Source organism: Lissotriton vulgaris, chromosome 1_1 (assembly GCF_964263255.1).
Source record: "Lissotriton vulgaris chromosome 1_1, aLisVul1.2, whole genome shotgun sequence".
Classification (NCBI taxonomy): Eukaryota; Metazoa; Chordata; class Amphibia; order Caudata; family Salamandridae; genus Lissotriton; species Lissotriton vulgaris.
In genome coordinates, this window is record NC_141685.1 from 2,100,305,327 (window position 1) to 2,100,330,821 (window position 25,495).

Below are 25,495 nucleotides of genomic sequence, written 5' to 3' on the forward strand. Positions count from 1 at the left end.
TGGAGTCCATACAGTGGCAAGACAATTGGTGCATTATCACGTTAGATATTGAGTCACTGTATACATGTATCCAACACACTCAGGGCATTGAGGCAATTAGACATTTCTTGGGACGAAAATCCTGTGCATACTACAGTCATAACAAAATGATATGTGACTTGGTGCAGTGGTGCCTTAACAATAATTATTTTTTGTTTGGTAAGGACATTTGGAGACAGGCACGCGGTGTTGCTATGGGATCCTGCTTCTCTCCCAGCTACGCGTGCTTGCACGTGGGGCTGTGGGAGGAGCGGGATCTCATAAGCGTCCCTGGTATTGAACATGTTAAGCATTGGATGCGATTTATCGACGATGTTATCTGTGTATGGGAGGGCGATACAAATAGTGCAAAAAAGGTTGTTGATACTCTCAACACCAACCATTTCAATTTATTTTTTACATCAAACATCAGCAGTTCATCTGCTGAATTTCTAGATGCCTGCATTAGCATTAATGGTGCAGTGATTGGTACATCATTGCACCGGAAACCCACTGCTGGCAATAGCATTCTACACGCCAGCAGTGGTCATCCTAGACACGTCATAACCAGTATCCCTCTGGGTGAGTTGTTGCGTTTAAAAAGAATTTGCAACACTCAGGAGAAATTTGAGGAGGGAGCAGTTGCCATGATGGCAAGACTCCAAGCTAGGGGTTACAGCAAAAGTTGCTTATCCAACGCATTAGAAAAGAGCAGCTAACGGTCAAGAGTCTCTCTGCTGGCACCCAAACCCCATGACGTTAACGCCAGTGCAGACACTGTTAGACGAATAACAACTTACAGCAGGCAACATCGCCGAATCCAATCCATTGTCAACAAACACTGGGCAATACTCAAGACAGATGGTGTTCTTCGTGATAGGACCCCTGATAGACCAGTGGTGACATTAATTAATTAATAATTAATTAATTGCAAGTTTATATAGCGCTAGGATCGACTCCCGGAGGAGTATCTCCGCGCTTCGACCGCCGCGAAACCCTTCCTGGCTTCCCTGTGAGATGGTCCCTTAATGGGTATCTCCAGGGTGAGACCAGGCATCCCCGGCGGTCTGGTGGGGCCGTTAGTGAAGATGAGGCAAGCTTATGCCCAGAGTTGCCGAGTGTGATCGCTGATCAGAGTGGGCACCGAGGCGAGAGAATTATCGAGTCCGCTGACCCTGGTCCAGAAACCTGCCGCGTCGGGAATCGAACCCTGGTCCCGGGCCGTCCTCTGCTCTCGGGTCTGCCGCCTCTAACCAGTGAGCCACACTACTTCACATTCAGACGTGCAGTTAGTTTGCACAATAAGCTTGTCAAATTCAGCCCTGAACTTCCCAGGGCCAATGAGTGGTTTGGAGGCAAAGGCTTACATAAATGTTTCTCCTGTCGAGCTTGTAAATATGGCCAAAACATCACCCATTACAGCACTCCATTCTCCAACACGGAAATACCCATTCACGGCAATTACAATTGCCGCACAGAGTTCGCTGTTTATGTCCTGACATGCACCTGCGGTCTGCGCTATGTGGGCAGTACCGGCGCCCAGGTGCATGTCAGGATATTGCAGCACCTACGTGCCATTGTCAATCACGATGGGGCGTATCCAGTGGCGCGTCATTTTAACATCAGACACAACAGGGATCTGTCTTGTCTTACATATTATGTAATTGACGCTGTTGCCCCTCTTAGACGCGGTGGCGACCGCGATAAATTACTACGCAGATTGGAGACGCGGTACATGATCAAGCTTGACAGCAAACAACCCAATGGGTGGAATGCGACTGAGGATTTGCACAATTTTTTGTAGAATTACTGTTCAATCGCATCCACACTACAGTCAGGCCGCCATACCTCCATGTTGGAGGTTTCAGCAATTTTCACTGTGTACATTACAACGGAGTACATAGGAGTAATCCACAAGATATACATTATGACATAAATAATAATGTACTCTAGTATGGTGACTTGCAGTCCTACTACCGTTTTTAGATTGGTTGTTTATGTTTTCAAACAATGCGGTCTTTTAAATAGTATTTGGTTACTTTTTGGTGGTTATTTTACACTGTGAATATATAGGAACACTTTTTTATTATTGTAAATAATTTTTTGTAAATAGGTCTTAATATTTATGAAGTATGAAATTTATAAATGTATAAATTTTAATAAATATATAGGACTGTAGCTTATAGTCACGGTTGTACACTAAGGTGCATTTAGGGGCAATTCCTTTTCTGCACATAATCCAGCTGAGCTCTGTTTTAAGTTTCAACAGCACTGCGTCAGGCCTAGCATTTAAATTTGCTTATAATGTTATTATATGTCTATACATTTGATTGGTCCATTATATATTTAGCTTATTGAGTTATGAATTATGCATGTAGGCATATCATTTTAAATCAGTTAGTGGATCATTTTCTGCATTTAGGCAGCAAAGATAAAAAAGTTATTAATGTATTCATACAGTAATATTTATTTGTATCTACCCAACAGTGTTCACTGTGGAGGAATTGACATTAGCGGCATTATGTTTATCGCTATTGATTTTAAATGTACTATTGCGACATTGACCAACATCTGTGATTTTCATTATATACATAGTGGTGCACTGTTGCTTTAAATTACTTAATCCGGGCCGCAGATTGGATCATGTGATGCACGTGTGGGAGGTGTGGCCCATAGGTGGGGTCAGAACCAACAACATAAAAGAATATCAAAAACACAAATGTGGTGTGTGAACAAGAGTACGCCAGTACTCGAAACGTTGCATTTTGAAGGCTTGTGAATAAAATTAACTTGCCTGGATATCGTGGGGTCCGCCTCTTCTTTCGCCGCGCAAGTGGAGGTCTGAAGATTTCTTGTGATTATATATATATATATATATATATATATATATATATATATATATATATATATATATATATATATATATATATATATATATATAACAAGCGCGACCCCTCTAGGTGAAAAGAGGTCAGAGGACACCATGGGGCTTCGGAAGATTCTTTAATACAGTTTTGCTGGGCATAATGCATTTCGGCGTAAGTGTGCCTTCGTCAGACGCCCTTCACAAATATATATATCCCGTCCAGACGTTGTCCGGGTATGAATGGATGCCGGCCAGTAGCATATTGTTTTTTAGGATTTCGTGTTTTGATAGCATTTCTTATCTGTGACAGGCCTGTGAAACGCTCCGATTCACAGTGCACTGCTGATGCACTTAAGAGTGAGCGTTCAGTAGTGTGTGAACTCGAGTTTCCCTACTTTATTTTTCCTTGCAATATTATATAGCGCGAACTCGACAACATGGCATGAGCACAATTTACATTACAAAAGAACACGTTCATTTGTGGTAGGCACGGGGACACAAAGCGATTTGCCTGGAATCACAGGATGTTGAGCTGATGCCAAGATTCTAACGTAGCTCCCCAGCTCTAAAAAGTTCACAATTCTAGAACTTGTGGCGGGAGGTGTGTCTAAAAGTGTATGTCAGTGCTGGCTATCAATGAGAGAGACCTGTGCATTTTTCAATTGGGTGGTGAAAAAATAGGAGTATGGAGATGTGGGCCGCCGTGCCACCAATGTACTTACCGGGGGAGGGTAAGCACCCATTATTCCGCAACTTTCTTTCCGCATACCATCACTCCGCATACTTTCATTACGAAAGTACCATGACTCCGCAATGCCATTATAACGCATAGCATTACATTTTATATGCTTTTACCATGCAACGAAATTCGTTGTAAATGCATGAATGGTAAAATCATTTTTTTTTTTATGTTTGGATGAGGTAAGTATGGGTATAGGGGTATATGTTTTGAGGTACTGAGGTATATGTTTTGGGGTGTTTGGGTATATTAAGGGTTCAGATATAGTTTTGGGTTATGGGGTACAGGGGTAGTTTTAGGGTTTAGGGATAGGTATGGGTTTTGGAGTACAGGGGTATTTTTAGGGTTCAGGGCTGGGTTTGGGTTTTGGGGTATAGGGGTATTTTTAGGGTTCAGGGGTAGGTTTGAGTTTTGGGGTACAGGGGTATTTTAAGGGTTCTGGGCTAGGTTTGGGTTTTGGGGTACAGGGGTATTTTTAGGGTTCAGGGCTAGGTTTGGGTTTTGGGGTACAGGGTTATTTTTAGGGTTCAGGGCTAGGTTTGGGTTTTGGGGTACAGGGTTATTTTTAGGGTTCAGGGCTAGGTTTGGGTTTTGGGGTACAGGGGTATTTTCAGGGTTCAGGGGTAGGTTTGGGTTTTGGGGTACAGGTGTATTTTAAGGGTTCAGGGCTATGGGGTACAGGGGTATTTTAGGGTTCAGGGGTAGGTTTGGGATTTGGGGTACAGGGTTATTTTTAGGGTTCAGGGCTAGGTTTGGGTTTTGGGGTATAGGGGTATTGTTAGGGTTCAGGGGTAGGTTTGGGTTTTGGGGTACAGGTGTATTTTAAGGGTTCAGGGCTAGGTTTGGGTTTTGGGGTACAGGTGTATTTTAGGGTTATGGGGTAGGTTTGGGTTTTGGGGTACAGTGGTATTTTTAGGGTTCAGGGCTAGGTTTGGATTTTGGGGTACAGGGGTATTTTTAGGGTACAGGGGTAGGTTTGGGTTTTGAGGTACAGGGCTATTTATAGGGTTCAGGGCTAGGTTTGGGTTTTGGGGTAGAGGGGTATTTTTGGGTTTAGGGATAGGTTTGGGTTTTGGGGTACAGGGTATATTTATAGGGTTAAGAAGGGTTAGTGTTTAAGGGTGTTGGGGTATTTTAAGGAGTAAGGCTGGGTTATGATTATGGGGTGCAGGGGTATTTATAGGGAGCAGGCTGGGATTAGCACACGATATGAGACATGGCATGAAGGGAGGAACGTACCACACGCCCCCAGCGTTTGTCACGCCCCCCAGCACAACGCATTCACACCCACAAGGGACTACTTTGCTGGCACGGTTCTTTTACCTTTTAAATGTATATGGTGGGCGTCTGCATAGCCTATGTTCTTCTGCTGCAACTGCCCTTTCCAACGCTGTATTGGGTGTTGTGATTGGTGCTGTGGTTCCTGAGATTACCCGCCTCAAAGGTTTGGGCTCTCTCTTTATTATATTAGTATGGATATGGATATCATATATTGTGTTTACCATGACCACATCTTTACCACGCATGCCTTTGCAACAAATTTTGTTGTGAAGGCATGATTGGTAAAGACATATGCGTGGTAAAGGTTACACCCCAACCCCTACCCTAGGCCCTAAAACTACCCCTACCCCAGCCCTAAACCCACCCCAGCAGCCCCCACCATGAGCACTAAAACCGGACCCCAGCCCTAGAAACTACACCAACTCCATCCCTAAAACCAGAAAACTACTCGCCAAGTCACGCCTGATCCTTCCCTTTCCTCCCAATCTTGTCCGGGCAGAAAGTCCCTCTTCAATTCTCACTCCCCACCTGTTCCTCAGAGCGCTGACTGCCTTTACCACGCATATGCTTTACAACGAAAATCGTTGCAAAGGCAAGCGTGGTAAAGGTATATGTTTGGTAAACACATTTGCGTGGTAGAAGCAATAGTGGTAATGCTGGTGTTGTAATGGCACGTGTGGTTCAGTTTGCGTGGTTAATGCCTGTTCCCACGCACATAATCATCAAGACAGTGAAAGGTGTTACCTAGCAACTTCACTGTACAACTTTTAATTCTGCAACTACAATAGACACCCAACTTGCACCAATCCAATAGTCCATGCTGCACTTTCGCTCTGAGCAATTGCCCATTTGGACATTATTTCTGTAACTTCATTTATGATAGGGATGTTTACTTTTAGATAATTGGGGCGAGGGGAAATGTGCGAAAGAAGACTTTAGTAAGCAGTGGACTAAACTGTCCAGTTTTTAGACTGCCAAGACACCATGTAACAGGAAAGCATTAGGCGCCTAATTATGACTTTTGGTGGTGCGAGGGCAGGTGGCACCCCACTGCGGCGGCCCCGCATTAGTTGCCACCACCAGCACGTCAGATTACAACTTGAAGGAGGAAATCTCCTCCACTGTAAGAGACATGCACTGCTATACTTGGGCTATGAAAGTCCATTTGGCAGTGTTGCCATTTGTTTCCTTGTAGCACTCTAGGCGCAGGGAAGTGCCGGGCTCCCAAGTCACTTTTCACCTCTTTTAGTTCCTTGTAGCGCAGTAGGCGCAGGGAGGTGCCTGGCTCCTGGTCTTGGTTGGTGGCCATATTAGGTGGTCTGCATCAGACTTTCTAGTATTGTTTTTTTAGATGCCATTCAGGTTTTTAACTATTATTTGGTAGTGTGCCGTTTCTCTTTACCTTGCTTTTCTTTTTGCACTCTGTGAGAGGAGAAACGGGGCTCGCAGGGGGTTGTCTGCCTCCCCTCTGTTTTATTTCTTCTTGGCCACTAGCCACGCCCTTAGAGGCGGTGTTAGAATTGGGGGGTCTCTGGTTGGCACAGGTAGGTAATTGTGACAAGTAGTGAACCTCTCCTCTAGTCAGGGCAAGGGAATTAGTCTTTCAAAATAACCCCTGCTCACTCTCTAGGCGGCGTGGCGCGAGCAGTCAAGGCTTATTTCAGAGGCGATGTAAGTTAAGCAGTTGTGACCACATACAGTAACCCAGTGACAACACTACAAATGGACACCACAAAGGTTTTATATAAAAAAAATAAGCTATACTTTATATAGAGTTATCACAAGACCAATAAACGACAAAAAGAATCCACAGTACTATTAAGTTTCAGGAGTTCAGGTTAAAAAGGCTTAATTCAAGGTTCTGTGCTAGTTGGTAGCCTTGTCCGGCTACAGCGTTGCTGCAAACAACACAGAGTCTAACAATCCAGCGGACAGCTGCGGTTCGGGCCCACTCAAATGTCGACAGACTCAGTCACAGTACATTTTCCTTGAGGCAGCCGGCACGGATGTGCGAACCGGTTACGGAGGTCGTCGCGGTGTAAAAAAAGAAAGTGTTGCATGTCACGGTGTCCTTCCAGTCGCGGTGCAGGCTACATCTAGTAGACGGCGTCGATACAGAGTCTGTGTGCTCAGAGCTTGCGTTGTTTGAGGCGGACGTTGCTCGTTGCGGTGCTTACAGCTTTACGGTGCGGCGACAGAGCCTGAGTTCGGGAGTCGGCGTCGATCAGTCCGGACAGGGGTGAGAGTCAAGCGGTGTGTCGCAAAGCATGCGAGGCGGTGCCCAACTCCGGTGCGGTCACAGGTCTCGAAGTCAGCAGCAGTGACCGGGTCGGTCAGACCAGTTCGATTCGGTGTAGCGAGATGTTGCACGTTGCGGTGTCCTTCCAGTCGCGGTGCAGGCTACGGCTCGTTGACTGTGTCAGGACGGAGTCGGTGAGCACAGAGCTTGCGTTGTTCGAGGCGGACGTTGCTTGGTGCGGTGCCTACAGGACACCGGGCCGGTCATGAGAGTCGGTCACAGCTCCCTGCCTCTGTAGCCACTTGTTTCCAGCAGCAATTCACAAAAGCTGGTGAAGTCCACTGGTCCTGGGACTTCGGTCAGGGGGCAAGCTCTCTTACAAGACCTTGGAGATCTTTGCACAAGTTGAAAAGAAAAGTCCACAAAGTCTCTCTCCTCCCTTTGGCAGCAAGGCAACCACTGCAGGCCAATCCCCCAAGCAGCACTTCAGCTTGGGAATAGTCTCTACTCAGTTTCTTCAGGTCCCTTCTCTGCAGAGGTTTTATCTTGTCAGTTCCAGGAGTGATCTAATTTCATGGGATCAGGGTCCCAATACTTATACCCCAATATCCTTTGTTCTCCGAGGGGAGAGGGGCCTGTGCCTGGTCCAAACCAGTTCTAAAGCACTCTGTTCACCAGACTTCTCATTCCCTTTCACAGCACAGGGCAGGCACATCAGAATGCCCCCAGGAGGTGAAGCCAGCATTGTGGAAGGCAAGTACAGTCCTGGAGCACTTTGTTGACAGTCTTCCTTCTCTTCTTTCAGTGTGCAGGGCAGAGACATCAGCCTCACCACAGGAGGTGGAGCCGGCACTGTAGAGGGAAGGCCCAGCCCTATTCAAGTCCCAGGTGCAACCCCCCCCCCCCCCACTATATAGATGCAGATCTCTCTATTCACCACCAGGCTGCCCCAGCCTGTCTCCCGGAATTCCCCAGCCCTGTCACACACAAACCCAGACAAAGAATACACAACGGACAGAGGCAGGCTCAAATGGTTAGGCAAATCTCAAATCTCGGCTCCCGGCTCCGGCGCTGCTCGGCGCTGCTCGGGAGCCTAGTTTGGCGGTTCCCCAGTGGCCCGGGGGCTGTTTTCGGCACCCACAGGAAGCGGAAGGTGCAGGACACCTGCGGGGCTGCTCCGATCGCCCCTGGCGCCGCGGTAGCTGGATCTGGAGGAGACGCGAGGAGAGGACGGCCGCGGGCAAAATGGCGGCCGGAGCGCCGATGACCTCAACTATCTATGGGAGGTACGCTGACGGGCTGACAGGCGAAATCTGAGGAACGCAGGGGCTGCCTCTATTTGAAGATAGTCTCCGGGGGCCTCTGTAGCGGCAAGACACCGGGGGTGGCCACGGCTAGAATCCGCCTTCCCCCGCCTGCCTGACCCTAAAATGGCGGCCCGGTGTGACTCCCAGCTAACGATCGGCGCCTTTGCTTGCTTTGCTTGACCATCTGGCCCCAGCGCTTGCTGCCTCTCCCAGGGGCAACTCCGCAGGCTCTCTCTGTGGCTCTTGCCTGCGGGGGTGAGCCCTCTTCAGGGATCCCTGGCGGTGACACTCGCTTGCATCTGCCTCTGCGATCTGCCGGACGTTTGATCTGCCACCCGACAACAACAACCCGGGAGGTAGGATCGCTGGCTGCTCGCTGATTCCTAGCGGAGCCTCCCGCTAACATAGTGCTGCAGAGGCTCCCCCTCGCACCACCCTCCCTGCAACTCGCCTGGACCTTGGATGGCGGCCGCCAGTGACCGCAGAGCGAGGATGACCACCACTGCTCTTAACATGTCTGGGCAGCGCCCCATGGCCAACGCGTGACCGCACCAACACCCCCACCACCCTGCGCACTCTCGCGCCCACCGAGCCGGATGACCGCAGGCTCTCCAGGATGGCGACGCACCTGCGGCTGGCTTCTAACGTCGTCCCCCACCTGGGCTTCCACCTTCTCTCCTGGACTTCTTTCTTCATCTCCCCCCTAGGTTCCCACCTTCCCTCCGGGACTGCTCGACTTGTGTGCTACCCTGAATGACACTTTGCTGCTGTTCTTCGGACAGTTCTCGCTGGACTCTAGCCCTCCCTCCATACCTTGCATCCCACCCACCATTCCTCTCTGCTGTGATTGCATCTTTGACCTATTGCAACAATGCTAAGCTTTGGTCTTCGCTGAAGTCCCTACACCATATACCACCCCTATGCGTCTATTAGAGTTTAACCAGTCATATCCCTTCCTATGTGTATTCCTATGTGAGTTTTATTTAGTTGACTCTTATCGTTAGTGTGTGCCGTGGACCTTTATACTCTCTACCACTCCTATGTGACCCTAGAGTATTTCCAGTCATATCCCTCCAGTGTAGATTGAAGATAACTCTAATGACTAGGATCCTATGTGATTTGTAGATTGTATCCAAGTGTATCCCCTCCCTGTGCTTAGAGATATAGCTTTAACGACTAGTTGCCTGGGTGACTGTCGGAGTATAGCCAGGTGTATACCTTCCCTCGTGTGAAGAGATACCCTATTCACTAGAACTATCCAAGTGTATCCCCTCCCTGTGTCTAGAGATATAGCTTTAACGACTAGTTGCCTGTGTGACTGGCGGAGTAAAGCCAGGTGTATACCTTCCCTCGTGTGAAGAGATACCCTATTCACCAGAACTATCCAAGTGTATCCCCTTCCTGTGTCTAGAGATATAGCTTTAACGACTAGTTGCCTGTGTGACTGTCGGAGTAGAGCCAGGTGTATACCTTCCCTCGTGTGAAGAGATACCCTATTCATTAGAACAAAAAGTAATGTGTTCTTTATGTATTTGTAACTGATTCCATGTAGAATGCTTGATAACATGTAACGGAACTGGTGCTATGTAAAGCGCTCTGATAACCTAATTGGTTCAAGTTCGCGCTATATAAAACTCTAAAAATAAAATAAATATATAAATAAGCAAATACCTACTTTCTAAAAGGGGTATTTGCAAACACAGAATATTAAAATAAACTTTACTAAAAGATGTATTTTAATATTCGGAGTCCGGGCATACTAAACTCGAATTTCTACCAGGTTCTCCGAGTCTGCTAGGATTATAAAGTGTACCAATTCTAACAGCCCATTCTGGCCTATGAGAACAGGTAGCCTTGCAGTAGTGAAAAACGAAATGGGCTGTAATTCAATATTAGGACATGCCTCACACATCAGGGTTTGTCTTACCTTATACTTACAATGCACCCAGCCCTTGGGCCTACCCTAGGGGTTAATAATATGAAAAAAAGAGAAGGTTCAGGGACTAGCAAGTGGGTGCACTTGCCCCGTCAGCATGACAGTACCAGACTGCACGCAGGCTCTGCAATGGCAGACCTTAGACACATTTTACAAGGCCCTTCTACAATGCACCCAGCCCTTGGGTCTACCATAGGGGTGACTAATATGAAGAAAAGGGAAGGTTCAGGGACTGACAAGTGGGTGCGCTTGCCCAGTCAGCATGACAGTACCAGACTGCACGCAGGCTCTGCAATGGCAGACCTTAGACACATTTTACAAGGCCGCTTCTGTGGGTGGCACAACTAGTGCTGCAAGCCCACTAGCGGCATTTCGATTTACACGCCCTGGGCACACTCAGTGCACTGTACTAGGGTCTGACAAGTAAGCCAAATATCCAATCATGGAACCACTAATCAATACATCAATTTTCAGTAGAGAGCACTCGCACTGTGTCACTGGACAGCAGTGGCTTAGTACCCAAAGCATTTAACACCAGCAAAATACATGAAGCAACAGCAAAAAATGGAAGGGAGACCCACGCCAATGGTGCCAGGTCTAACAGGCGGGCTATAAAACTGTGGCAGGTGTGCGGGGTCTGCGGATTTCTCCTTTGCTGTAAGAGACACGCACTGGTATAGTTGGACTCCGAAAGCCCATTTGGAAGTGTTGCCATTTAATTCCTTGAAGGGCTCTATGCGCAGGGAGGTGCCTCGCTCTTCACCTCTTTTAGTTCCTTGTAGCGCACTACGAGCAGGGAGGTGCCTGGCTCCCTCCCTCGGTTGGCAGCCATTTCGGTGGTCTGCCTCCGACTTTCTAATATTGTTTTTTGAAATGCCATTCAAGTTTTTAACTTTTATTTGGTAGTGTGCAGCTTCTCCTTCCCTTGTTTTTCTTTTTGCACTGTTGGAGAGGAGTAACGGGGCTTGGAGGGAGTGGTCCGCCTCTCCTCTGTTTTTTTCCTTCTTGGCTAATAGCCATGGCATAAGCGGCGAGCTATAAAACTATGGCAGCTGAGCGTCCGTACATTGGAGGTGTGCCAAAGGCAAGCATGTCTGCACTTAGACGACGCCAGGGGCCCGACCTCCTGCCCATTTTCTTGGGGACTTAGTTTGCTACTCAACTGCCGAAATATTAGCGCTTCGACTAGCTGTGGCTAAGGAATGCCTGCATTCGATTAAGCTTGGCTCTGGGGAAAGGGCTGTGGTAAGTGTAAATTTCTTTTTAATACTCTACCTACGCCGATGGAAGGTAAAGAAAGAGGTTCCCGGGGTATGGACAAAATGTTTTTTTTTAAATTGTAGGTCTCCAAGTAAACATAAATTTGAGATCTTAGATTTGCTGAGTATGCAACAGCCGGCAGCCCTATTTCTGGTAGAAACTTGGTTACATGCTCAATGTGCATTATAAGTTATGCATGCGGTCCCCGACGGATATGTCTTGTTGAGACTGGACAGACTAAATCAAAAGGGGGAGGGATGGCAATGATTTTTTAAAGTGAGTTTCAATGTAAGCTAACGAAAATCACCATCTCGGGCTGTGAATCAGCCCTCTTTTCTTTATCGCTCACTTGTTCCCATTGCATAACAGGCCTCCTGATATATCATACTCCGGGACAAGCCAGGGCTTTTTCAAACGCCGTGGTGGATATTTTTCTTTCCTGTGTCATTAGTTATTCAACATTTATTGTATTAAGGGACATTAACAAGCATATGGAAGAGTCCCAATGCCCTTCAATATCGTCTTTTGTGAAGGACTTTGGGGTTCTGGTTGGTTGGTTCACTATCCCACGCATATTGGGAGGCATACCTTAGACCCCATTTTTGCTAACGGCAATTACATAAAAGTTACTCCCCCCTGCTCCGGAGGCCTGGTCTGATCATTTTATGACCCATCAGCTTCCCTGGGCCTTCCTAATAACGTTGCCTCTGTAAAACATATACGCAAATAGTAGCTAGTTACCCCGTATGTTTTTACCGCCAAATTGTCTAGAAACACTCCTATACTAGATACTTGCCTGCAGACTGCCAATAAACAAATATTTGCTCTAGCTCCTTTGAAGACTGGGAACAACACACAACATAATTGAACGGCCAAATGGTTTAATCAAGAACTTCTGGAGCAAAAATGGGACCGTAAAGGGGTGGAACGCCTCTGGAAAAAAGGCTATAAGCTGGAGGAGAAAGTCACCTATCCAAAATCACTAAATAATTAATCACAAATAGTTTTAAACAAGCATTTGCAATGCAATAGGTCTCGCATTTGTGCGAGTTTCAACTGTTGGCATTGTAAATCACAATTCTGCTACGGTGCCTCTTTCAAACGAGGTCGTGCCGGCACTGGAATGAGAACGTCACAAGGTTCCTGCACGGAGTGTACTGTAACATCCATGCCGTGCAGGAACTGGTGTGCATGCGCACCAGGGTTGTGGCACATGTTGAGCCCCCCTATGTGCATCCACAGGGCGTGTGGCACCAGGGGGCCCTGTAGGGCCCTTTTTGTTTCCTTTACGCCACGCTTTTTTATGGTGGAACTGCAATGAAAACCGTGGCGGAAAGCCAACTCGTAATATGCTTGGTGTGACCACGGCTGTCCCTCCAAGCATATTGCGACTTCTGGACGGCCAGAGCACCGCCAAGGAATGCGGTTCCCTGACAGCGGTCAGACTGCCAAAGTCATAATGGGGCGTTCGGACCGCAGGTGCAGCGGTGGCTGCACCGCCACCACGTGTCTGGCGGTTCTCAGACCGCCAGACTCATGACTGGGTCCTAAGTTTTTGAGTCCAGTTTATGATACAAGACACACTGTAGGTTTGTATTCATCTTGCACTCTTACCCAAGTGTGTTCATCATAGACGTGAATTGAAAGTAAATTAGACTAGGATTTAACTGTTTTAGGAGAATGAAAGAACAGGAGGTCAGCAACAACACTTAATCCTTTTGTCTAAACAATTTAATGTGGTTATAAAAATAACCAAAATTAAGTTCCACACTTGTTATTGCAAGAGAGCTATATATTATAATTGTCCCTGAATATTTTGATAACATTAGACTTGCTTTACAATGACTAACAGTTACTAATTCTGCCTTTTGAACTTAATAAAATTGATTCAGTGCCTACTATTCTTGTTTGCCTAGAATGTTCTCATAAACATCACTTCCCCTGAAGTGGAGGTAGCAGAGTAAAACATGAAGTGCTAGGTTTACAGAGTAGTATATGAAACATCATTTCAGCAGGAGACTAAATGAGAGCATCATCTGTTGCCAACTTTGAGTTTTGAAAATAATATAATCAAGGCCAAAGGATTGCCCAAGCATGAATCGTGTTAATTAATACGAAGTAAAATACATTTTGAATACTCTAGCTGTTACATATTTAGGAATATTCAAATGCAAAATAAAAACAGCACTGCCTGAGTTTAAAGAAGATAGAGTGGAGGTGTGGTCTACGTGGGGTTAAAAACCCAGATATCAATTATATATTTTATTAAATAAAAGAGGAAACCTTACCAAGTCTGTTGACAACATATCGGCCCAAAAATCCTGTTGCTCCAAAGACTGTTGCAACTGTGCCACTGACTGAAGACCGACCACCTTTTCCTTTAGGGACAACGGCATGGTGAATTTTTCGCTGCTGCAATGCTATGGGAACATATCTCACTGCAAGTGCACTCCCAGTCCCTATATAAAACAAAATAAATACTTAATAGGATCACAGAGGACAAATAGAAAGAATCCAATTAACAGTTGAATAAATTAAAAGGGCAAACTCTCAAACATACCCTAGCCTTAATGTTTTAGAATTGACCCACAAGACAACCTCTTCATGTACACTTCATATTCCCCAAGTACTGTGCCCACTACAGAGCTTTTATTGAACAAAATATTGATTTCACAGAAGAAACTATACCCCAACACATATATAAGTAATTAAAATAAAAAACAAAATCAGTTAAACATACTAACGAGCTCCTTTCAGCATGTCAGTTATTTTCTCTCATACGTAATATCAACAAAACATTCAATCCTCAAGAACCGAAGCTTCCTCCAACACCTCCCCATCCCATCTCCACTAATGAGCCCTTTTCCCCCTTTTTGATATTTCGGGCAGTTCATGATCAAGTAGTCATAACCTTTTTCCCACAAACATATTTAGGCAAAATTTGCATCCCTTTTCCCCACGTCAGGGATTCTATAGGTACCTTTGGATTGATATTGGTATCCAGGGTTTATCCATAGCCCTGGAGGGATCCAAGAATATAGCAGTTTTGGGGGAGTCAGGGATCATGGGAGGTACAAAACCGGAAATAACGCTAAGCAAGAAAGTGTTTTTTTATATATATATAAAAAAATGGCATCAACAAAAGGATTGCTGTGCTAATATAAACCTCTTCTCGGATTTCAAGAACAGGCAGGATTGCAGTTTATGGTGTAAATTGTTGTGATACCCATGACCGAACCCAGAAAGCTATACAATTCTGGAAAATAGACAAAATTTGCAATTCAGAAAAGGGCGATTAGTGTAGATTGCTCATGCTTTTCCTGAAGAAACGTATTGTTGCAATCAAAAACTAATGGACCATAAGTAAGGGAAAAAAAGAGAAATAGGTGACATTTTCATCTGTAATATTTTGCCCCAACAACCAATTTAATAAAGTAATTTAAGCTACGTTAGTCAGACTCTTCTGCTTGCAAAGATATATTGTGTTTGTTGGTTTTCAAAACATGCAATGCCGAGAACCACCAACAGAGCTACAGTTTGAAATATTTTGTCATTGTGTATCGCACATGTATCAATTCATATGGTCTAATGAAGATTTTACCTTTCATATATACCCTTAGTGGCGATGTGGGTAGCTGCGATATTTGGGACCAGCTATCATCCAGGGAGATCTACCAACCCAAGACATTTCTGAAAACTAGAAACCAGGGAAGTCTCAAAATGTGTTGAGCATTATGTAAATAAAGTGGAACCACAAAGATGTTCATTGAAATTTATTTGGAGCGTCAAGACCACTCATTTTAAGAATGTAAGAGGGAGATTGTTCAATCCTGTATTTGAAACTATTTGTCATAGGGAAACATTGGATAATGAGTGTGGAAGCAAGCAGCTGGGGTGTTGAAGTAAGAGAAAAGAGTAGTTGGTATTGTATGGATCCAGAGCGTGGAAACCAGAGGAGCAAATATGTTCTGATATACAGAAGTGCTTGAATGTGCTTTGGCAGCTAAGCATTTCTGAATGTTTTTAGAGGGGACAAGATTTACACTATGAATCGATCACAAACCATTGGTAAATATGATATCTCCTAGTTGTAAATGATCTTTAATAACAAAACTGGCCAGACTTACCGCTAAGTTGCAAGCTTTTCAGTATAATGTGGAGTACATTTCCAGCATGAATAACATTAAAGTTAACTATGCCTTTCTCAATAGGAGTGGCTGAAGAGCGAGTGGAAGAGAGTGAGGTGGCCTTAAATGTAAGGTATGTTCCATTTGTCGGGGAAAACACTGAAGAATGCATCCATAACAGAGTGAATTGCTGAGATGGGTAAGGATGTATTCATGAATGCTGTGCTAAGTTACATCATTCATGGGTGGCCGGATCAGCATAAGATAAAGAGAGCATTGAGTGGGTATTCTAAAGTGCAGGTTGAGCTGGCCCTACAGAATGAACTATTGGTAAGGGGTGATAAAATAATACCTGTCTGATATATGGATTACGTTGTTGAATCGTGTCCCTGATGGTCATTTGGGTATGTTAAAGTACCAAAAGGTGCACCATATTACTGATGAGCATTGATGGATTCAATCGCAGCTAAGCTAGTTCTTGTAAGGGCCGGACTGGCCACAGCGGGTATGGAGCGTTTCCCCGGGGGTCTGTGTGCCGGTTTTGTTACTGGGGACGGTTTTGTAGTGATGTTGCAATATCTGTATTGTCTCTTTAAGCACCTTTACAAATCTTTCCACTACACCATTGCTTTCAGGGTGATACAACGCTGCCTTCTGATGCTTGATCCCTCGCTCTCACGAAAAAAAAAAAATCCACCACCCGGGAGGTAAATTGGACCTCATTATCTAATAAAATGGATACAGGAAAACCTTCACGTTCAAAGAGTTCCTCCAGAAAGCCAACCACTACTCCAGATTCAACTAAATTGACTACCTTTATCTCAGGCCATCTCAAAAATGTTTATTAAGGCAAACTAATACATACCGATCAGTCCTGAGACTTCAATTTGACCGGACCTAAAGTATCCACAGCAAGATCCACCCAAGGACCACCAGCTTGTTGTTACCATCGGCTGGGTCCTTCACTTCAGGATCTCATCACAACACACACACTCTGACCCAATCAACAACACTCAATCACAAACTACCCTCTCCATATGCATATCCACGGCTGGCCGCTAGTATGCTTCTATTGACTCTTTCCTTGGTTTTAGAAACACCCATGTGACTAGCATGAGCGTTACCCACCAATCTGTCTCTCAAACAACCAGGTGCAACTAATTTGCTGTCCCACATGAGGAGACCATCAATCACTGCCAATTCTTTCCGGACCTGCCAAAACTCTGTAAGCTCCTCTTCACAATTACTTTTCTCACCCCAGTTGCCTTGTACTTTAGCCATTACCTATTGTAATACATGATCATTATCTAAACTTGGTCTCCATTCAGTTTCTGAAACCAAACCTTCACTAATCTCACAGACATTGACCTACTCTTCAAACGCCTGTCCAGCAAAGAAATCACAGTCCTCCGACACACAAGGATCCTTCGCTATTTTCGTCTCATCCCCACACAGCCTGGAAAGGCAAACAGCCAAAAACTTCTTCGAACCAGGTTAGTAAGAGACGTTGAACTCTAACTCCTGCAGGGCTACTACCCACTTTCTTATGCAATGAGATACAAAATCAATGCCTTTCTTGGTGAAAACTTCTCTCAAAGGCTTGTGATCAGGTAATACCTCAATGCTCTTAATCTACAGATATTTCCTCAGTTTGTGCACCACCCAATAGACACCTAGAGCTTCTTTCTCTACAACTGAGTAATTGCCTTCAGCTTCTCTCAAAGGTCAGGATATGAACAAGATGGTGTTCTCTATTCTTCGCACTTTCTGTAACAAGACTGCACATAACCCCTTTGAGCTCGAATCGGTCATTACATACAGGACCTTGGAGGGATCAATACTTGCCAAATTAGGGGCCTCATTTAAATGTTTCTTAATCATTTCAAACTCTTCATTGCACGCTTGACACCACTCAAATTCACTCCCTTTCTTGAGTAGCCCTTGCATGCATTCAGTTTTCTGGGCAAACTTTGAAATAAACTTATTGTAGACACAAATTACAGATGGCATAAACTTACGAAGTATTACACTTAATTTCAGATGCAGATACCAAGTGTCCTAAATATTCAATTTCTTGAACATCAAATTTACACTTGCCCACCCGGAGTGTGAGTTCAGACTCCAATAACTTCCCCAACACTTCTGCCAACCTCTCATCATGTTCTTTGATATCAACCCCAAAAACCAAAACATCATCCTGATAGATCTTGACACCATCAACTCCCTTCAGAATACCCTCCATTCACCTCTGAAACACTGATGCCGCAGATATAAGTCTGAAGAGCATTCTTAGAAACTAGAAGGTAACAAATGGTGTGACGAAAGCCGCAAGGTCTTGGGTTAACAAATGAAGATTGACCTTGACCTGAAGATAGGTCCAATGTCAAGAAGTGTTTTGCTCCTTCAAGAGAACACATCTCAGTAATGTTAGGAAGTGAATAATGATCAACCACCACCGCTTTGTTGAGCTCTTTCAAGTCAATGCACAGCCTAGCCTCACCATTGGCCTTGCAAGCCATGACAACCGTAGAAAACCACTCTGTGGCTTCTCATTCAAATAATACCATTCTTTAAAAGTTTGTCCAGCTCAGCCCTCATATTTTCTCTGACCAATCAGGGGAAAATTTAAAATGTTGCCACTTTGGTAATAGCTCCAAACGTAAGTTTTATTTGATGGACGTAATTCCCGAAACAGCTCAATTTCTAATCAAATACTTCTGGAAACCTTCTGACACTTCACATCCCCCACTCACCATCTTAATAGCCGGTAACTCTTAAGCATACAAAGGTAGTTTCATTCAGATCCAAATACACATATAATTCACACTGGATAAACCAGCTAATTAAAGAGTGTCCTTTCACAGAAACATACATTTTCCCCAGGGATAATCCTTCCCTTGAAATCAATTGTGCACCATAAATAACCCAAAAGATCAATAGTCTCTCCCTCATAACCTTTCGGCTTAATGTCAGGCTTTATCAAGCCAACTTTACCTAACAGATGCTGTTCATAAAATTACTTTGGAATGAGAATGATCTTAGCCCCCCCCACCCTCCTACCTCACCTCTGAGTCAAAAAGCAGGTCTACTGACTCATTGATTAATACTTTCCAACGGGCCTTCATTCACATATTCCTTTACCTGAAGAATACTGACATCTTCAACAGATTTCTCATAGATGTCCACTTCCCTGACTTTCTTTTGCTCTTCGCTTGATCTGGAACACTTTGAGATATGACCCTTCTTCCCACAGCTGCTACACATGACCTTCCACCCCTGACACGCTTTAAAATGTGCCATATGACCAGAGTCACCACATTTACCTTGAAAACTTTTGAAGTTGGACATTTGAGTCACAACAGTGGTTTTATCGGATTTACTCTTGGTAGACTTGTCAGAAGATTTGTCACTCATTTCCTTAACTACGTCTCCATCACCTCTTCCCAAAGAATTGTCTTTGCGTATGGTATCCACACAGGCTTTCGAATGCTCATGCATTTTGAGCATGGTGATACATTTTTTTAGTGAAGGATTGTCCTTTTGCCATAACCTATCCTTAGCTTTGTCAATAATACAGCCCAACATCAGTTGATCCCTAAGCCTTTCCTCTTAAGTCCCTCCAAAACAACATGTGGATGCTAATTTACACAATATGGGAATGTACTGCTCGATAGACTCCTCCAGTCTTTGCATTCTCCTGCCAAAGTAATATCCTTCTAGCACCATACTAACTTAGGGGAGATAATGCAAATCCATTTTAGAGAGATGTTCAAACTCCTCCTGACTTTTGGTACCCAAACAATGCATAAACAAAGAAGACTTTCTTTCAGCACTCAGAGAAGTACCACATACTCTAGCATAGTGTGCAAAAACTTTCTTCCACTGTAACCCAGGAATAGGAGTGTCACCCGGAGAAGACCAAAAGAACAGCAGAGCAGTAACATTCTGCATTTTGAATCATTAATTATACCCCCTGTGAGATGTACAAAGATTCGACACAAATGGAAGACTGTAGGACGTCCTTCCCTCGTAAAAGATGTGTGCATAAACAACCAACACGAAGACAGGATTATTGCAAGCACACACACTCTTTGAGCTGTGTGCATCAGCACTGGGTATCGACACACACAGCAAAACAAAACGATTGGTGAATTAAGAACGAGACAGTCTTATGAAATAGCAAATGTAACAATTAATCATCACTGGTAATTCTGTGCATATCAGCGTGTCTGTGAAAGGATGCGAGTATATGACTAACATTTTAGGAAATACCACAAGCTTGAATGCTGTGTGCATCAGCGAGTCCGCTCAATGCACAATAAATCAGAAAAAACGTTGTCAGCTTTGTGTAACTGTGCTGAAGAAAGCAGAGAAATCAGATCATATAAAATAGGATAGTAGAAGAAACCAGCTTCGATGAGAAGAATTTAAACTGTGCGTATCAGCACTTGAAGAATGCAGCGAAATACACATTTAATTAGGTATTCGGCCATATCAAAAATGTCTGCAACGCATGTCACGCAATGCAAAGTGCATGTCACGTGCTGCGCGCAGGGATCAAGCAACCTGTAAACGCTTTCCACAAGAGTAACAGAAACAAACGAACCTTGTGCACCTCCAGTGCAAGAAGATCCACACTTGTAGCTCTTGTGCAAGTCCTGCACAAGAGTCACTACGGGTGAAGCTCAAGCTGAATTTAAATACCTGGGTTCCGACGGGGTCCACTTTTTGAATAGCAGAAAAACAGCACTTTTTAGCAGAGAGAAAATGTCCTCCTCTTACCGCCACCGCCGTTGACCTTGAAATCTTGAAATTACCCTCAAACACAAAGAACAAAAGTAGCTGCAAAACCCTAAATCCGTCCAGGGATTATTGTTCATAATGGTAGAGAAAGATCCTCTGGAAAGCCTCATAAAGAGAGCAGAATGATGTAGGCAGCTGAGGGTGAGGTACACCAGGTTATTGTACTCGAGGTGTGTCAACCATCATGAATTTTGCCATGAATGGTGTTGAAGGCTCATTAGAAGTCACATAACATATTTAGTTTTCGCTCAACGCCAACATTAGGTATTGTTCCTCCCTTAAATCAGGGTACTGTAGTATGCATTTCATTCTATTTCACTGTTCCATTAATTATATGCATTCCTTACAGAGAATGTGTGTGTGTACTACTCTCCTACGTTCTGTCCCTCCACAACAGTTGCTGTTGGTGCCTTTCTTTATCAGCATCTCTGCCAGGGCTCCCTTGTTCTGTACTTATGGAATAAATCCTTTTCCTGATATTATTCGCGAAGACTTCAGAGCATATTTACCTTCTTAGTCCATACTACAATTTGGTACCAGGAGTGGGGTGATATTTTTCATTTGTACTCATTAGGGCTCGGCCTATGTCCCATGAAGTGGGCATGGCTTAAGAGTCCTTTTGTGAGGGTTTCGAGAATTGTACCTACTGAATTCCTGAAAGCTCGTGATTTTTGCTGGTTTTTGTTGCCAGCTGCAAGGCAATTGGGCCTCGCATGCCTGTCTTTTTAGAAGACAGCACGCAATAGGCCATAGGCTGTAGAGTTGCTCTGCTTCCTGCATATTCCGTGCGGACACGCGCAGCAGAAGGCCATATTTCTTCAATTACCAGCTGTCATGGCTCGCGGTAATTGAAGACAGATGCTGGGCGCGCGTGCACCATTCTTTGCTGTCTGCTCTCGGAAGCCTCGGAACTGTATTTGGCATTCCTGGAGCGTGTGCATTTTTTCCTGTTGTCAGCAGATGATTATTCAGCATAGCCAGTATGAGGCGCAGGAAAATGAGCTGCCCTTACAAGAAGTACTTTTGCACTTTTTAAAACGTGCGAGTATTTAAAGTGTGATTGCGTTTACAGTGTTATTCGAAACTGTCTGACTTTTCTTTTAAATGAACATCTATTTTTATTACTAACTACACCAAGCACTTGATTGTCATTAATTTGAGCTCCTGCATAAACACTTTTTGTGACAAAATGTTGGTCGAGCTTACAGCAACGTTTTCCAGTCATTGTGATATAGTTGAGGTCCCCGATATTGTGAATCTTTTTGATTCCTTGTGTGTGTCTCACCGTGTGACAGAAATCGAAGGGCCAGGAAACATTTTGGATGCCACTCACAATTAAACAACGTGTTGTTATCTTTTGTTGCATTAGCCATTATTTTGTATATGCGTATTCAATGTAACAGTGCTCTGTGTGTTAAGTGACACTGATAGGCGGCACTTTTCAAGGTGCTACTGCTGTCAAAGAGGCAGGCTCGAGGGTGCAGAAACAGAACGTCTTCTGTCTGGTGCAGGCTCGTCCATGCGGCCTAACTACAGTCCTCACCCAGTGTGCCTTTGTGCCCTCGCTCCTCGCCCCATCTGCCCATAAGCCACGACCCCTCCCTCAGTCTGCCCGTCTCTCATAGCTCCTCATCTAGTCTGTGCCTCTGCCCCCGCGCATCAAGCGTCTCTTCCAGTCTGCGCATGCACCACAGCTCTTCACCCAATCTGGGTGCACAGCTGTTCATCTTGTCTGGCTGCCCAGCTCCTTCACCGGTCTGCCCGCGTGCCACAGCTCCCCTTCCAACCTCGGAGCCCCTTCTCTGCCCCGACATGCAAGTGTCCACGTGTCACAGCTCCTCACCCAGCCTGTCCGTGTGCCCCACTTTCTCACCCAGCATGGCCACGTGTCCCAGCTTCTCACACCGCCTGCCCGTGTGCCTATTTCCTCACCCAACCTGCCCGTGTGCCCACCTCCTCACCCAGCCTGTCCTTGTACCCACCTCCTCACCCAGCCTGTCTGTGTGCCCTCGCTTCTAATCAGCCTGTCCATGTGCTATAGCTCCTCATCCAACCTCGGTGCCCCTTCTTTTCCCTGACATCTTAGCTAAGTGTCCACGTGCCCTAGCTCTTCATCCAACCTGTCCACGTGCTGTCGCTTCTAATTGAGCCTGTCCATGTACCCCAGCTCCTCATCCAGCCAGTCCATGTACCCCAGCACCACCCCCAACCTGTCCGTGTACTCCAGCTCCACCCCAGCCTGTCAGTGTACCCCAGCTCTACCCCCAGCCTGTCCGTGTACCCAAGCTCCACCCCAGCCTGACCTTAGACAGCAGCTCCTCACATAGCCTGTCTGTGTACCCCTGCTCCACCTCCAGCCTGTCTGTATGCCCCAGCTCCTCATCAAGCCTGTCCATGTGCCCCACCTTCTCACCCAGCCTGTCTGTGTACCCCAGCACCTCACCCAGCCTGTCCACGTACCCCAGCTCCTCACCCAGCCTGTCCATGTACCAGGTCCTCACTGAGCCTGTCCATGTACCCCAGCTTCTCATCCAGACTGACCATGTACTAGGCCCGGCTCTAGCATGTTTTGTTTGGGAGGGCCGTAAAGAAGCTTCCTCGTCCACTATGCCATGTGCCACAACGTTGCAGAGTGCTGTGTGCTGTTGAGGGCAGAGTGCTGTTGAGGGCAGAGTGCTATTGAGGGCAGAGTGCTGTGTGCTGTTGAAGGCAGAGTGCTGTTGAGGGCAGAGTGTTGTTGAGGGCAGAGAGCTGTTGAGGGCAGAGTGCTGTTGAGGGCAGAGTGCTGTTGAGGGCAGAATGCTGTTGAGGGCAGAGTGCTGTTGAGGGCTGAGTGCAGAGTGCTGTTGAGTGCAGAGTGCTGTTGAGTGCAGAGCGCTGTTGAGTGCAGAGCGCTGTTGAGTGCAGAGCGCTGTTGAGGGCAGAGCGCTGTTGAGGGCAGAGCGCTGTTGAGGGCAGAGCGCTGTTGAGGGCAGAGTGCTGTTGAGGGCAGAGTGCTGTTGAGGGCAGAGTGCTGTTGAGGGCAGAGTGCAGAATGCTATTGAGGGCAGAGTGCAGTTGAGGGCAGAGTGCTGTGTGCTGTTGAGTGCAGAGTGCTGTTGAGTGCAGAGTGCTGTTGAGTGCAGAGTGCTGTTGAGTGCAGAGTGCTGTTGAGTGCAGAGTGCTGTTGAGTGCAGAGTGCTGTTGAGTGCAGAGTGCTGTTGAGTGCAGAGTGCTGTTGAGTGCAGAGTGCTGTTGAGTGCAGAGTGCTGTTGAGTGCAGAGTGCTGTTGAGGGCAGAGTGCTGTTGAGGGCAGAATGCTGTTGAGGGCAGAGTGCTGTTGAGGGCAGAGTGCTGTTGAGTGCAGAGTGCTGTTGAGTGCAGAGTGCTGTTGAGTGCAGAGTGCTGTTGAGTGCAGAGTGCTGTTGAGTGCAGAGTGCTGTTGAGTGCAGAGTGCTGTTGAGTGCAGAGTGCTGTTGCATGCAGAGTGCTGTTGCATGCAGAGTGCTGTTGCGTGCAGAGTGCTGTTGCGTGCAGAGTGCTGTTGAGGGCAGAACAGAGTGCTGTTGAGGGCAGAGTGCTGTTGAGGACAGAGTGCTGTTGAGGACAGAGTGCTGTCGAGGACAGAGTGCTGTCGAGGGCTGTCTGCTATCGAGGGCTGTCTGCTATCGAGGGCTCTCTGCTGTCGAGGGCTCTGTGCTGTCGAGGGCTCTGTGCTGTCGAGGGCTCTGTGCTGTCGAGGGCTCTGTGCTGTCGAGGGCTCTGTGCTGTCGAGGGCTCTGTGCTGTCGAGGGCTCTGTGCTGTCGAGGGCAGTGTGCTGTCGAGAGCAGAGTGCAGAGTGACTGTTCCAGAGAGAGCAGGGTATGGTTGTGCGCTTACACTGTGCACTGACACACAGGAGCTAAAACAAAGAACAGCTGAACACATGTCTTGTTACACAAGGTTCCAAAACAAAAAGGTAGGTTACACTAAGCTTAATTCTACAAAACTCACGCTATATACGGCTGAAAAATAGCACAAGGCGAGGATAATGAAATTCAACAGTACTGCGAAAACATGGCTTACATTACAAACAAAGTCTTGCAGTTGCCCATTGTAAATGACAATGCCATGTATTTAATGATTAAGCTATTGGCAATGTAAATGACAATGCCATTTATTTATGATTTAAAGAAAAAAAAAAAGAAATGTCATGAGCAATGCCAATAGCTCTACCTTTAATGATGCCGAGACCATTGCATTGTAAATGCTTGTTTTTTATTTGTGACAACTACAATTTTACTCTGCTGGAGCTATTATTGGAGCCCACCCGAAATCTCGACCAATCAGGATTTCTACAAATGTATCCGGAATGTGGGTCAGATTTCGAACTTCTCAAAAGGATTTAATTTTAAAGTTTAATCTTAGACTCACAGTTATGGTCTCGAGCATCCTATTTCAAGGATCAACATTCTGCTACGATCACGTCACTTTCGATCGTCAGCAGCTCCGAGCCTGGCAGAGTGTTTTAAGTTACATCGTCATCACGCCTCTGAACTGCAAGGCATTGTGGGAGCGGCGCACTGACGTCAGATGCACGGCGGCCATTTTGGGTAAGTCGCGAAGTCATTTACAATACATCCGACTTCACCCCAACGTTTCTTCGTGTTCAACGAGCATTTTGTGTCTTTACCTTCATCTGTGCGACGCTTCCGTGATTCGCACACCAACTGCACCACAATGCCTTCGGGCTGCATCTACGTCCAGGCACTTTATTCTACCTTTAATTTTGCCTTTTCCTGACATTTCCAGTGAGTGAGAGACCAAAATTATTCTTCTAGAAAATGTTTTTTCTTTTTACTTTATGCACAACTTACTCAAATTGACTTTGTCATATTGCATTTAACTTTCGTCATTTGTACTGTGTTTCACCATGGCAACTGCTCAAGGTGTTATCCAG

General features: G+C 45.7%; 1 protein-coding gene across 1 annotated transcript in view; it reads right to left on the reverse strand.

The window, feature by feature from the left end:
- The window catches only part of NDUFA9 (NADH:ubiquinone oxidoreductase subunit A9), a 184,134-nt gene that overhangs the window by 152,745 nt on the left and 5,894 nt on the right, over window positions 1-25,495 (reverse strand). The window contains exon 2 of the mRNA XM_086921297.1: window positions 13,935-14,105. Coding sequence (XP_086777423.1) covers window positions 13,935-14,105 — 171 coding nt within the window. The remainder of the gene's footprint in view (window positions 1-13,934; window positions 14,106-25,495) is intronic.